Here is a 14913-nt window from a genome sequence, read left to right as displayed (position 1 = left end):
ACTCAGTTCCCAAAACTAACCTATATTCACTGACCGAGCATCCTCACTAGCCGTAATTTGAACTTCTCCAATCCTGAGCATACTAGTATGATCATCTCTTTCCACCAGATCTCCATCCGCAATAGGGACATCAATCAAATTGGTATCTTCCTTTTCAATATTTATAATAGTTTCTTTATCATGAAGCTGGTGTGTATTCTCCACAACTGGGTTTAAGATCTCTCTATTATTTATTTTACCCTCAACCCCTCATCTTTCTTTCCTTTTCTCACTGAAATGACATATGGGTGGATCTTCGTGGGAGACTTTTGTGTTCCAGTACAACTGGTAGAAGGTTGGATTTCCTCGGTATTACCCTTGGGATCTTCTTCCATTATTTCTCCTTGAAGCGGTGTAAACCTAGAATCCTGGTTTGGTTTTCGCCTTTCTTTCTTGTTCTTGCTTTGGGGTTTCTGGTTTCTTTCTTTCCTTGCTCTTGGTTGCACAATCATCCAATGACCAAAAGGGTTTTCTTTATTGTTCTCTAACTCCATATGTTCAACTTTTTCTAAACTAGTGCTGGTCACTTCCATATGTGCTTCCTCTTGGTTGGTTTTGCAAGTTTCTTTAGAATGACCATAAGTTCCGCATTCAAAACAAATTTGCTGCAACCCCTCGTATTCGATCATTTGAACGAAGTCATCGATCCCCATGCACAGAACAAGAGGTTTATTCAAATCGATGACGACCACAATTCTAACGAACTTACCTCTCTCCCAGGCTTTAGTATTGTAAACAATTTTGATAACTCTTCCAATAGAGTTAGCAATTGTCTTAATCAGCATTGTAGAGTCATATCTGTACGACAAGCCAGGGAGGTGAATCCAAGTAATGACATGCGATGGTATTTTTCAGTGGTGGTGAAACCTCTCGACCATGGTTACACCGTCAAGTAGCTCCAAATATTATTCATGGGCCATCAGTAAGCACTCTTGTATAATCATCAAGATTCTCGAATTTCATTAAGAAATAATCATTGTCAAGATCTATCAAATTGAAGTTGCCCACAAGATTCCATAACGTGTAAATTTTGTTTATAAGAGCTTTATATCCTATCTTCATTCCCAACAGCCTAGTAATGATAACTTGTTTCATATTACGATCTATTAATTCATGTATCCTATTAAAGAATCATATTATAGGATATTCACCAGAGTTGTCTAAGGTAACATATCCATCTTGGAATACTATCTCTTCTTCTTGCATCATAATAGAGGGGTTCTTAACCATAGACGATCCTCTAGCAGTCATTGCAACATAAGATAACTTCCCATGAATCTTGAGATAATCTTTGTTCATGGCTGTTACACCCTGAACATCATCATTCGCTTGCATGCTTGCCACAAATTGATCCCTTTACTCCTATTAAACAACAACGAACTTAGAAATATATTTCGAAATATTAGATGGCACGCGATCATTCTTTTTTACAACTCATCTCATAGTTTTACTTAATGTCAAAACTTTAATAATTATTATCGTATAAATTTTATATTATATTTTTATCATAATTTTAATTATTTTTTAATATTACAAAATAACAAGAAAAAGCCCGAGTCAACGGTAGACGTGGCCAATTAATCATATCCGTTTAATCGTGGCTCAAACAACATCCACGCCATCACAACGTATCATCGAATACCATCACAATCTCTCTTAAGAAATTTTGACCGTCGGTTCACTTACCACCCCATATCAACCAATAATTTTGATCTTCCCTCACCAATCTTTGTTACAAGACACCGTAGCCAAGTATTTCCCACCATCAAATTCCTCTATTTACCTCCGCTATTGTTTGTGATTATTTTCAGTCGAGTCGAATCGAATCGCGAATCATCAAGGATCGTCGGCGTCATTTTACGCTATGGTACGCCCATACTTCCAAGCTCTTTTCCTTTCGTTTTTCACTCGTGTTGGGTTTTTCTTCGATTCATCTAATTGTTTGATCGTGAAATGTTGTTTGTTTCGCGTTTAGTTCTAGATCCAACCGATTGCTTCTTTTTGTTTCTTCGTTATATTCTGTTTGGATGCGGTTAAGCTAGTGGAAAATGAGCGCACAGAAGAGAAAATTTTCGTTTTCATTTGCTAGAAACTAAGCTTACTGAAGATGGATTGTTGTTTTAGGTTTATGAAATTAATTTTTATTAGTGTAGATTTTAGTTCTGATCGTTCATTTGCGTATCTCAGTGGAAGGAGATTGAGGTGAGTATCAAGGAATAAATAATTTTTCAATTGCTTCAAAATTGGGTGTGACTCGTATTTTGGCATCAAGGAAGTAGTTTCTAAATTTAATGCTCGGGAAAATGGTTTAGTTACATTAATAGAGAAGTCGACTTAAGTTTTGATGGACTGATTAATTTGTATAAACGAAGTTGATGGGTATTTTTGTTATTTTCTTTCCTTTACTTTGGTTGCCGCTGGCTGCTCTGAGTGTATTATTGGCTTCCAGTTGTTTCTTCAGTGCTCCCTTAGGACTGTTTGATAGGCTTGTCCGATGTCAGTTGCTTCATTCTAACATGTTTGTTGTTTTCTTCTTCAGTGTGTTGGTGTGTTTGTTGTATTTATTTCTGATAATTAGATCATTTCATGGAAGATAAGAAATTGATTAGTTATTCGCGTTCTTTTTTTTGGGGGGGGGGGGGGTGGAGATGTTTGATGAAAAAGAATAGAGAAGTTCCTAACGGTTGTTCTTTCTTTGCATAGGCACCTATTAAGCTCATTCTTTCCTTGCAAAGGGCAGCATTGTTCAGAGCTGGCAGTGAGAGGTGGAAAGTAGGCATTAGATCATTTAGTACTCAAGGAGCAACGACTGCTGGTGCTCCACAGCCACCCCCTCCTCCGCCACCCGAGAAAACCCATTTTGGTGGTCTAAAAGATGAAGACCGTATTTTCACCAACTTATATGGGTTGCATGACCCTTTTCTCAAAGGTGCCATGAAACGTGGTGACTGGCATAGAACCAAGGATTTAGTACTCAAGGGTGCGGATTGGATTGTCAATGAAATGAAGAAATCTGGACTCCGGGGACGTGGTGGTGCTGGTTTTCCATCAGGCCTAAAATGGTCTTTTATGCCAAAAGTATCTGATGGCCGCCCTTCTTATCTTGTTGTCAATGCTGACGAAAGTGAACCTGGAACCTGTAAGGATAGGGAAATCATGCGCCACGATCCTCACAAACTATTGGAGGGCTGCTTGATTGCTGGGGTTGGGATGAGAGCTACGGCTGCTTATATCTACATCAGGGGTGAATATGTGAATGAACGTAAGAACCTTGAAAGAGCTAGAAAGGAAGCTTACGAAGCTGGACTGTTGGGCAAAAATGCATGTGGTTCTGGTTATGATTTTGATGTTCACATCCATTATGGTGCTGGTGCTTATATTTGTGGTGAAGAAACAGCACTTCTAGAGAGTCTTGAAGGAAAACAAGGGAAACCTAGATTGAAGCCTCCTTTCCCTGCTAATGCAGGGTTATATGGCTGTCCAACCACCGTCACAAATGTGGAGACAGTGGCTGTTTCTCCCACAATATTGAGACGTGGTCCTGAGTGGTTTGCCAGTTTTGGGAGGAAGAATAATTCTGGGACAAAATTGTTTTGTGTCTCAGGTCATGTCAACAAGCCTTGCACAGTTGAGGAAGAGATGAGTATTCCACTTAAGGAGTTGATAGAGAGGCACTGTGGAGGTGTCAGAGGTGGATGGGACAATTTACTTGCAATAATACCAGGAGGTTCCTCTGTTCCACTTTTACCCAAAAACATATGTGATGATGTCCTGATGGATTATGATGCACTCAAGGCTGTCCAGTCAGGACTGGGAACTGCTGCTGTAATTGTGATGGATAAATCAACCGATGTAGTAGATGCAATTGCCAGGCTTTCTTACTTCTACAAGCACGAGAGTTGTGGACAGTGCACACCCTGCAGGGAAGGGACTGGATGGCTATGGATGATCATGGAAAGATTGAAAGTTGGGAATGCAAAGTTGGAAGAGATTGACATGCTTCAGGAGGTGACCAAGCAGATCGAAGGGCACACCATTTGTGCTTTGGGTGACGCAGCTGCTTGGCCTGTGCAGGGTCTAATACGACACTTCAGGCCAGAGCTCGAGAGAAGGATTAGAGAGCGTGCTGAAAGGGAATTGCTGGAGGCTTCTGCTTAGTTTCTGTTCAGGTTGCTTCTGTCATCTTTTTGACTTTCAATTTGTTAATGCATTTTTTTCCCTTCTGAAATATGTACTCTTAGCTTGTTATTTTTGGCATTTATAATAATCAATTTCCATTTTTTTATGTGAAAATTTTCTTTTCTATGGAATTATGTAATTGATTGTCCAACTTGTTTTCTGTCATCCACATTATGCATGCTTTCACAACACACCTGTGGTACGTACATGAATTGTTTCATGAGAAGAAAGAAGAAAGAAAAAATATGGTGTGCTTAATTGTACGATACCTGCAGATGACTGATTGAGAATTAACTTATTTCCTTTAATGTCCTCAAGGAATTCATTGTAAATTCCCTTCATATCGACTGGCAGTGGCAACCTTACCTGTAGTTGCCTGGTCACTTAGAAATGGTCAAAAGAACTTTACATAGTTTCTTTACTCATTAGTATCTGGTTTCCTAGTCTCGAGATGATGATTTTGTTAAAATAACGTGAAAGAAACGGCAAAGGAGGCATAAGGCATAATACCCTAATCAAGTTTAATCATTTTCAAGTGGAAAATGGCAGTATAGGACACAAGTTTATTGAGGCAGTGCATGATTAACATTTACTTCCCTCTCTTTAAGCCATGGAAATTAGTAGGATAGTATATGTTATCACCTGTTTTCTTATCCTTTGTATATTCTTACAGCATATATTCAGTTCATAGCAATTGCCAAGTTACCATGTGAAGTTTTTTGACAAGTTCTTTAATGCTATGTAGGGAATCATATTCCTATTGCAAGTGACTATTATGGAATAAACTTGAAGTACTCAAAACTTGAAGCATAGGCGACTCTCGGGCATCTGATGGTCTGGCAGTGTATTATTTGTTTTATCCTAAGCTGTTGTGTTAACAACATTTCATGTTTTAGAAAAATAATGAACTTGTCTAATGCCTGGGGGATACTTGTTTTGATACTTGTTTTGATGAACATAGTTAACGAACAATTTTGAGCATACAATGATGTCCGTGTTTTTCAATGATCATAGATGTTTCTGGGGTAACTGACAAAAGGATAAAAATAAAACGTTTCCCTATAATTGAAGTGGTTGCATCATCTACATTGTAGATATTGAAATGAATGGTCATGGAAGTAACGTGAATAGAATAAAAATAGCCTGGATTGTGCTAAGCTCTGGAGTCGCAGGTGTAATTGAGTCGAGTTTGAGTGGCACGATTCTTGAACTCGAGCTTGACTTCAATTTGGAACCAATGAAGTTTTGTTTTAAGTTTGAACTTGGGGTTCGTTTGTTTTATCAAAGTGTTCATGTCGTAAATATCTAGAAATAAGAATGTTCCAAGAATGGATGCTTTTCACATGTTCTTTTGGCCATTTCCACACATTTTGTTTTATTGAATTTTGAGTTCATAGTTACAAGAGGGTTGGTTATAAAGGGTCAATGGGTACACGAACTTTTGAAGCATTCAACTCACATAGATATACGAACTTTTGAACCAAAATAAATTAAACAACTCGTGAACTAAAAAATCAAGATCAATCTTCAATGGAACACAAACAACATGATTTTCAAAACATGTGAAATTATATGAAAAATTATGTGGACTTCTGAGTTTCTAAAAGATCTCAAAGAACAACAGAGAGAATGATAAGTGAAGTATAAACAAATGAAGAAGCCATGCTAATATTAACTTCTTCAAGGCCGTGCCTTTGCCTCATTATGACAATGTCTGCAATCAAAGATCTCATTGTGAGCACCTAATCGAAGCAAAATATCCCTCAAATGATCAAATATAATAAATGAAATTAATGCAAAACCGGAAAATGATCAATTGAAAAGCAAAGAAATTGAGAGATTAGCATTTTGATTTCCTAATTCCAATTCCTTAGTTCACATCCACCTCTCACCCTCTTCAATCTCAGCTCCCAAAAGATAAAAGAAGTCGCAGTAATTGGGATATTATCAGTGCATTTGATTAGTAAGTTACCACTACAATTAGAAAGTGTCTTCCTTGAGAGAAATTCTTGAAATACAGATGGTAACCTTAAATCAATAATCAATTTGATATTTACAATTCAAAAGAGAGAGAGTCGAAAGGTAAATTGGTGCGAAAGAAAAGATGATAATAAAAGATGAAAGAGTAGTATCTGTGGTAAGAAGAAGCGTTGGTAGATCGTAAAAATTAATAAATCGGGAAAGTAAAAAATTTCGCCCACCGTGGGGCTCGAACCCACGACCACAAGGTTAAGAGCCTTGCGCTCTACCAACTGAGCTAGACGGGCAGCTTCTCAATTGTTCTGAGCTCCACTACACCAAGTTGATCACACCTTGCAGAACTACACTACCTCTTCTCCTCCATTTGAAAATAACCTATCACGAGTATTAGACGTAGATTTTGCACTAGCTTTTCTTGTATAAAAAAGTAAATTATGGAGTTTGGTTTAATATTGTTGTTAGAAAGTGTGTGTTTACAGTCAGAATTAATATTGAGTATATAATTTTTCTTTAAAAAAATTATGTTTAGAATGTAACTTTTTTAATTTAAACGCAAATTTTTTTTTAAAATGACTTTTTTTTATAAAAATAGAGTTAAAATTATAATTTTCATTTTCATTTTTTTATATTTCAATGAGTTTATTCTATAAAATATATTTATTCTATAATTTTAAAAAAAGTTATATAACATAATCTAAACTAAAGTATTTAATTGAATTAAAAAATATAAATTGAAATATGATATTGAAATATCTTCGGTATCAACGGTGGTGAAAATTTCCTTATTTTATTGAGAAAAAAATTTATTATTTTTCACTTCCGCATTGCTAAGTTTCTTAACTTGAGAATCATTGCCTAATCTACATGTTTCATTCTAGTAATTTAAGATGTAATATATATATATATATATATATATATATATATATACACATTCAAGCTTTGATTGTCACACTGCATAGGCATAAACCCGAAGGCTTTATATTAGTCCGTCATTCTTAATCCGGTGTTGCATTCGGATCATACACCAGTGTTTGATCACCCTCAGCCGAGAAAAGTACAAGTTTCCCAACCTTGTTCCCCAATCGGACCCTATACTTGTACTCCCTGTCACCGGAACCCGAACCCTCTTCCAGGAACCGTTATCCGGGTCAAATATCGCCACCTTCCGCTGGTTCCCCCATTCTATGCAGAAAAGCTTCTTCTCCACCACCGCATGGATGGTGACCATGACACAACCGTTCACACCAGTGGCGCTTCCCAGGGTCGTAAACATCGACGTACCTTGAGTGTCCGATTGTGAAGCTCGACCTTCCACCCAAGACGTAAAGTTTCCCATTCAATCCGCATGCAAAGCAGCCCCACCGTGGTCGACGGAGGCTCTCGGTAAGAGTCCATTTACCTGTTTCAGGGTCGTACACCTCTACGATGGAGAGACCTTTACCTTCAATCCCGTACTCCAACGACATAAACCATGCAAAATCGCCACGAGCAACATTTAAGTCTGCTAACTTACTCCATCTGCAATTAGATATTGGCTCAAATTTTAATCTAATATAAATTTTTTCATAATTAGGGTTTATAAACAAACCTGTTGAGGCAAGGATCATATTGGTAAACATCTGGGGAAGCCGAAGACACTCCATTGATGACTGAGAAGCCTGCCATGCAAAGAAGTTTTCCGTTAACGACAGTTACCCCAAATCCCAGTTTTGCAGGCCCAGGCATGGGTCGAACAAGCTGACGTTTATGTCCCAAATGATCAAAAACCTCGCACCGCAGCCTATCATTTCCTTGGGAATCCATAGTCAAAACATAAAGCCAGTCTTCAAGCACACCTGCCAACGTTCGCTCCCGTAAGAATTCATTGCTTTGAATGAACGATCTCCACGTCTTGCATTCGCCGCCCATGGTGGGGAAGCACGAACGAGGAACGAGAGCAAGGCAGTAATTGGCCACATCATCTGGAAGCCCGGGAAGCAATGGGATACCTTCGAAGTTAACCAGGGAAGTGAGACACTCATTAGATCCTTTGGTTTTCTTGTTTCCTCTCTCGAAACCAGTCATTTTTCTTTCTGGATTTTTATGTATAAACAAAACAAAATATACAGCAAGCGTATTGTTCGAATATGTAGAAGGATGCCTGTCGTGTTATAAGAGACAACTTTCTTATTGGATAACGACTACTAAAGACACCTATGATGCTGCTGTTTGGTTCCTAAATTAAGGCATTATTATCATCATTTTTGTCTAAAACTCTTCATGTCCGATAATCATAAAAAATTTATACATTGAATTGTGATAATCACATCGTTTTAATCAGATTTTAATTAAATCATTTTAGATTAGATGATTTTAAATTTAAATGGTATTCAGTTCAATTTTGATGCCAACCATATAATTTGATTTGAACTTAATTCTAACCCATGATAAATTGAATCGAGTCATATATCAAACATGACCAATATCATATCAATCGATTTTTGGGTCAAACCATTACTAGATAGATCGATTTTCAATTCAGGTCAAAATTTAATCGGTCAGTTTTTTATTCATGTCAATTCTTTTAATATATATATTATTTCTGCTTGCAAATAAATTTCAAAAGGAAATAGGTTAAAGCATACTTGTGTTTATCGTAACCAATTTTCATTCATCCAATGGACTTAAATCTATATAAAACTTCTTTAGACAGATATGAGATAATGATTCGGGGATTCGAATACAAGCTATGGCTTGACTCTCTCAGTTTCGGAACCCTCCAAAAAGAGATTCCACGATGAAGTTTCAAAGAAAATTGCAATACACTAATTAGCCTGTATTGCTTTCAAGTAAATCTACCATCAATTGAATGTTAAGTCCTTAATTAAAGTCAAGAATTCAAATCATGATGTGAATAAAATAAGCTGAATTGAAAGCATTGTCCCCATGATAAGCATCTATAATACCCGGTTATTGAATCCTTCAAGAATAATAACTGTTCCATTAATTGTTTCATAGTTCAAAAAAAATTCAGGGAAATCAAGTAGATTATTGTATCCTTCAAAGCAGATAAAAGAAGAAAACATCGATTCAGTCCCCTAGCAAACTCAAATGGTGCTAAGATCAAATTAAACTACCTTACTTCTTGCTGCCTTTCTTTTTCGAACTCCCAGCCACCTGTGGCTTGGGATGCTTCTCAGCTTCAATGGGATCCAACCAATTGAGCGGGTGGCGATTGAAGAAAGGCCAATTCGGAACCGTAATCAATGCGGTGAGAGTCACGCCACCCGCATATATGATCATCATCATCTGAAACGATCCCAACACATAACCTGCAACGAATGAAATCACGGCAGACACCAACAACATTATCTGCATTATCTGCTCCGCTAACTTTTGTCCTTGCCAATCCATCTACAGTTCAATTCAACAACATAAGCCAAACTCTAGGTAACCACAAAAACAATCCCTAAAAAGTTTAAAAAAAGTATAACTAGAAGCTCATCCAACATTATGACTAGCCCCCAGTAAAACTTCTAATGATTTAGTTTTTTGAGCTTTTCCAATGGAGACATATGACATAAATCTTTTTACTTCTTTTATTTCCGATTCTGCTACTACAGCAGGCATCTATACCTATTATATGCAAAATTTTCTGTACACATGAATCCGATACCCAAATCGATTCCTCTAAGTTCCATTTTTGGTAAACACTAGAGAACATTGATTGTGATTTGGAAGAAAAGATCGATAACCCAAAACCCTAGAAGATGATTGGTTATCGAGAAAACTGAAAGGAATAAAATATGTTCAACGCAATCATTGAAACTCACAATCAGAAGATAGGAAATCAAGAATTAAAATCTGATGGAAAAAATATTAAGGCTATAACAGGTTTCCTTTATTTTCCTCGTAATTTTAAAATTTCGATCCACAAGCAAAAACATAACCAAATCAGAAAATTTAAAGGAGTGAATCAGTTAGAAAGTATAAACCCTATAATTTCAATTTTATTATCGAATGAGAGAGCAAAAAGAGTGAAACTTACAGGATAGTGAAGCGAGGAAGCCAAGACAGCGAGAAGATGCCTGAAAGTGAAAGTCGGCAACGGGGAAGAAAGGAAAGTGTAAATGAATAATGAAATTGCAGATTTTTAATATATTGGGAACAGACGATAATTCATGGCCCCACGACACGATCCAAAACAAGAATGGATGCGATAGCCGTTGGATCAAATTATGAATAACGTAATTGCATCTTAAATTAATTAATTCGGTGATAAAAAATCTTAAATTAATTAAATATAACTGTTAAATATATATATATATATATATAAGCCGTGTCACAAAATAAATCAAATTAGCCGACTCTTATTCCCATATATAATGGGATAAGGGGAGGTAGGATAGTAGGCTACCCCAACGTCAAATTGAGAACAACTTCCGTGTCACAACATTATTTTATATATAAACATTTTATAATTTGCAGTTGATTGTGTGATATAATCTTAAATTTTTGTTATAATTACAAATACAAATTCGTGAACTTAACTTTGCTTCATCCTTGGGAAGAAAAGGTAAACTGTTCAGTTGATCAATCATTATAACGTAAGAAAATCTTTTCGTTTTAATTTATTTAGTATTTTATGTGCATAAATTTTCGATCATTAACAGTGCGATATGGAAAAGGGTAAGACAAATAGAAATCATTTAAAAGATTACACAAAGATGTCCAAGAAAAATCTGAGATAAAATTAAGACTAAATATGGCTTTAAAATAAGCAAAACCGTCCAATACATATAGATAAGAACTCGTTCTATTTTGAAAAATACAAAAAGCATCCTCAAAAGAAAGATGTATCAAATCAACTCTCATTCACTCGCTAAAATATGCCAACTTTTAGACTCAAGAGGATGCACCACTGGACTTCTTGGACTTGCTTGCTGCCAATTGAGTTTCGGGCTGAAAGGAAACAAAGATTTTATCAATTTAATAACAAAACAAACGTCGAGTTTCCATTCTTTAAAGAAATTTAAATTTAATCTACGTTATTCGGACTATCGTGTGGATGTCGGATATACTGCGCTTGAGAAGAGTATGATTAGTTAAATTACCTCTTTCTTGACAGGCTCTTCCTTCTCAGACAAAATCAACTCAATGTGACAAGGAGAAGACGTGTAGGCTGGCAAAAAGAACATATTAATATGAGAAAACAAAATGGATTCTAGGCAACAATTAAGTGCATGGTTCAAATACGTACGGTTGATTCTTCCATGAGCACGGTAGGTTCTACGCCTCTGTTTCTGAGCCTGGTTTACTTGGATATGAGAAATATAGAGTGCATCGACATCCAAACCCTTAACCTCAGCATTGCTCTCAGCGTTCTTCAGCAAATCAAGGATGAATTTGGCAGATTTTACAGGCCAACGACCTTGTCCATTGGAATGCCTGTTCTTTGCCTGAGCTGTACGTCCGACACCACGACAAAAGCGTCGGAAAGGTATGGCCTGCTTGTGGGCCATAACATCCTCCAAATACCTCTTGGCCTTAACCAAAGGCAACTTTCTTATAGCAAAAGCCGTCTCCCTCGTGTTCTATAGAAACAGCAACACCAAATAAGACTCATTAGTTACCACAAGCAAGCGAGGATAGCACAAGATGGGTAACATGGAATGAAACCGATACCATAAGAACCCATTCCCATGTCATAACTAATCCGAAAACAAGTTCCTTCTAAACAATTGGAAGATTTGGCATCATTTACTGAACCTTCAATCATTCATTCACCAAGAAAGTCTAGAGGTTCACCCAATAACAATGCAAGCAAATTTCCCTGAAGTTCATAAGAATCTCATTCACAAAAGGCAACAAGAACTTTTGTTTTACTTCAGGTTTAAAACGCAAAATAACGAGACAAAATAAGTATAGCAAAAAACGACATCAATCCAATATTCTCCCTCAATAAGAAATGAACATTTTACAAAAATTACGCGATAAGTTTCACAGCAGCATTCAATTTAACTATGATAACAGTAACTGTATACGTTCTTCCAAGAAAGCTATAGTTCCAAGCTAATCTATATTTATCAGTGTCACACGATTATCTACTGGATCTCATAAACACTCAAATCAATACCCAGAAGTTCACATCAAGTAGCAAATTAAAGTATATCCGATTCTGATGTAATACCTTAAAATGAACCCTAAGATCTGATCCCCTTGCTTTGCAGGCTGCATGAAACCAACAATAAACATCACCGGTTGTTAAACCAAAATACTGGGATTCAAAATTTAAAGGGAAATTCTCCAGAATAAAGTAAAGAGTGGGCTCTTACACTTGGTGGGGTTATCAGGCTCCTTCGAATACTTCACCTGAAAAACGATTCCAAATAAAATCGATTTCATTGTTATAAATATAAAGAACAATAAAGTAAACTTTAAAATATGAATTGTAGAAGCGAATGGAGCAAAAGCAGTACCATGGCTGCTGATTTGGTTGCTGCTTCCGCTGCCTAAGGTGCCGTTGTTTTGATGTCCGCCAAGCAGTTGAAGTAAAAGAGCGGCCAACGGGGCTGCACGACCTAACACTTCGTATGGATTCCAGTCCTTTAGGGTTTTAAAGTGGCCTACTTTTTACAACTTAGGGTTTGGATTTGGGTATTTTTATAGGGAAATGAATAGAAAAGAAAGGATCCAACCCAAACTCTTTGATTTTAGGCCCAGGGCTTTAGATTCTTCTTTGAACAAGAAACGTTATATAGCAGTTCATTAGGTGAAACTCTATAATAGGTCTCTCTATTATAGGGATTTTTTCAAATTAGTCCATCAGCTTTTAAATAGATATCGCTACTATTAAACAAATCAAATTAGTTCATTTACTTGTAAAAATAATGAAATAAGACTAAATTTTTATAAAAAAAAAATTGTTTTAAAAAGTGTCATTTATTATTTAACAAAATTAATATTTTTAAAACTGTTAATAAGATGTTGGAAGGAGTGACGGTGGACTTCTTCTTCATGTATTCGAACAAGGTTTAAATTTTGGAAAGATTAATATTAAGAGCGTATGTACATCATCTTGGATCAATTTTTTTATTAGGTTTATTCGTGATCGAAATTATTTTTATTAGGTTTACTCGTCTATAAAATTAAGGGTTTAACTATAATAGTATTCATATAAAAAAGTTTTCTTTCATCGGTAGCCGTTCATTTTTTTTTTGTCTTTGTTGATTTGAGGCGACATTAATTTTAATGTTAGCTGTCGACTGTCGGTATTATTTATTTTCATTTTATTTTCTTATATTACATCTTTATTTTTTTTTCAATAAGTCTGTCTGTATGACATGTTTTCCTCTACTTTTATGATATATTTTCTTCAGCCTTTTGATACGTTTTTCGATCATTTGATTGTTAATTTCACTTATCTTTTTCTAATGATTGATTTGACATCGTCACGACTAATCAAGATAAAACATGTTTGTTATATTATTGATATTCTATGCTCTGGACCCTCAAATTGTATTTGGATACCTGTTATACGTTTGTGGATAGCTTTTCAAGTCACTTGAGTCTGATTTGTAGTTTGTCGGTAGTCTTTCAGTAGTTTGATCACATTTTGTGGTTCGTTTGTTGATGCATCAGATATGTTTGTATCTATCTTTATTCGAGTTTTATTGGTTAGATTTTAATATTTCCTTGTATAGTCCTTATGTGATCTTAAATTGCTAGTTTGTTTCAATGATTATATGAAATTGTCTTAATTATATACTTAATTTACGATTATGATTATAAATTTTTATTGCAATTTAAAATATTCTCTATTTTGTGAATAAAATTTATGATTTCTTTACAAAAATATTAAGGGTTTAACTATTCTCATCATTGAGAAGGTTTTACATGACTTAAACTACACTTAAATATATTTACATATATTACTTTTAAAAATATTAATTGAATAATATTGTATTTAAGGATGGATCTTGAATTTTATGTTAAGAGACAAATTTTTAAAATTTCAGGAGTGGAGGAACTTATAAAATTTCAAGAGGGTGAAAACATATTTTTAATAAAAAATTAAAATACATGATAATTTTAAAAACGATTAGTAAGGAAAAAGAATGAATTATCACGAGGAAGAGAATTGATCAATTACAGATAATTTATTCTTTTTTCAATCTCAATTGGAACATTTATATAGATTTTTAATATATGTTAGTCGTAAGATCATTATAATTATTTGTAAATTAATAAGTTATGTAGGTCCGATAATCAGGTACTTTGAATTTTGTTTTGACACATCACGTAACCCATTTAGTTAGAAAATTAAATTTTAAAAAAATGTAAGCTAATAAAAGATTTTAAGAGATAAAAAAATATTTAAAAGTCAATCTTCATAAATATAATATTTTTTTTTCTTTTCAGTTAAATTTGTTCATTATAATTCGATTGATATTTTTGAAAGTATATATTTGTTATTTAAACTTTAAATAAGTGTGATAATGTTTTTTTAGAAACAATGTTTAAAAAATACCCCATTTAAGAGTGTGGACAGACTTTGATAATCAAAACACATGATTATATGTGTCTGAAGTTAAAATTAACAATTTTCAAGGTAAGTATGCGACCATTTGATTTAAAGGAACCAGCCTTCAAAACTATGCAATTTCCAAACCCGCATCGAAAGCTAAAACTATAATATAAAATAAGATAAAACATATTATGATCATAAAATAGTTA

General features: G+C 35.1%; 3 protein-coding genes, 1 non-coding gene and 2 pseudogenes across 6 annotated transcripts; 1 reads left to right on the top strand and 5 right to left on the bottom strand.

Annotated features, from left to right (window-relative positions):
• Nucleotides 1-1771: 1771 nt before the first annotated feature.
• Nucleotides 1772-5156, top strand: LOC120199850 (NADH dehydrogenase [ubiquinone] flavoprotein 1, mitochondrial-like). The gene is made up of 3 exons (XM_039200864.1): nucleotides 1772-1906; nucleotides 2743-4208; nucleotides 4964-5156. The coding sequence occupies exons 1-2, from the start codon at nucleotides 1904-1906 to the stop codon at nucleotides 4195-4197; spliced, it is 1458 nt and encodes a 485-aa protein (XP_039056795.1). The 5' UTR covers nucleotides 1772-1903; the 3' UTR covers nucleotides 4198-4208; nucleotides 4964-5156.
• Nucleotides 5157-6412: 1256 nt separating this feature from the next.
• Nucleotides 6413-6485, bottom strand: TRNAK-CUU. The gene has a single exon. It is a non-coding gene; the product is annotated as a tRNA-Lys (tRNA).
• A 630-nt stretch (nucleotides 6486-7115) lies between these two features.
• On the bottom strand, nucleotides 7116-8300 carry LOC120199652 (annotated as a pseudogene).
• Nucleotides 8301-9115: 815 nt separating this feature from the next.
• On the bottom strand, nucleotides 9116-11848 carry LOC120199494 (probable signal peptidase complex subunit 1). 2 transcript variants are annotated; one of them, XM_039200632.1, is made up of 2 exons: nucleotides 11845-11848; nucleotides 9116-9591 (listed from the first exon to the last, which is right to left on the bottom strand). In XM_039200632.1, the coding sequence occupies exon 2, from the start codon at nucleotides 9589-9591 to the stop codon at nucleotides 9316-9318; it is 276 nt and encodes a 91-aa protein (XP_039056563.1). In that variant the 5' UTR covers nucleotides 11845-11848; the 3' UTR covers nucleotides 9116-9315. The 2 variants fall into 2 exon arrangements, with proteins under 2 accessions (XP_039056563.1, XP_039056510.1); XM_039200579.1 differs by lacking the exon at nucleotides 11845-11848 and adding an exon at nucleotides 10226-10308.
• LOC120199334 (60S ribosomal protein L17-2-like) lies at nucleotides 11048-12774 on the bottom strand. 2 transcript variants are annotated; one of them, XM_039200467.1, is made up of 6 exons: nucleotides 12657-12774; nucleotides 12513-12549; nucleotides 12368-12408; nucleotides 11438-11771; nucleotides 11292-11359; nucleotides 11048-11139 (listed from the first exon to the last, which is right to left on the bottom strand). In XM_039200467.1, the coding sequence occupies exons 1-6, from the start codon at nucleotides 12657-12659 to the stop codon at nucleotides 11083-11085; spliced, it is 540 nt and encodes a 179-aa protein (XP_039056398.1). In that variant the 5' UTR covers nucleotides 12660-12774; the 3' UTR covers nucleotides 11048-11082. The 2 variants fall into 2 exon arrangements, with proteins under 2 accessions (XP_039056398.1, XP_039056439.1); XM_039200508.1 differs by lacking the exons at nucleotides 12368-12408; nucleotides 12513-12549; nucleotides 12657-12774 and adding an exon at nucleotides 11894-12072.
• On the bottom strand, nucleotides 11924-12064 carry LOC120216428 (annotated as a pseudogene).
• Nucleotides 12775-14913: the final 2139 nt, after the last annotated feature.

Source organism: Hibiscus syriacus, unplaced genomic scaffold (assembly GCF_006381635.1).
Source record: "Hibiscus syriacus cultivar Baekdansim isolate YM2019G1 unplaced genomic scaffold, ASM638163v2 tig00000002_pilon, whole genome shotgun sequence".
NCBI lineage: Eukaryota > Viridiplantae > Streptophyta > Magnoliopsida > Malvales > Malvaceae > Hibiscus > Hibiscus syriacus.
The sequence above is the reverse complement of the archived record's forward strand: the minus strand, read 5'-3'. Positions and strand labels throughout refer to the sequence as shown.

Coding starts and splice junctions, on each gene's coding strand:
- LOC120199494 (XM_039200632.1), bottom strand. CDS start 9,591: ATGGATTGGCAAGGACAAAAGTTAGCGGAGCAGATAATGCAGATAATG.
- LOC120199334 (XM_039200467.1), bottom strand. Junction 12,409..12,512: donor GCCTGATAACCCCACCAAGT/GTAAGAGCCCAC, acceptor GGTTTCATGCAG/CCTGCAAAGCAAGGGGATCA. Junction 11,360..11,437: donor TGCTCATGGAAGAATCAACC/GTACGTATTTGA, acceptor TCTTTTTGCCAG/CCTACACGTCTTCTCCTTGT.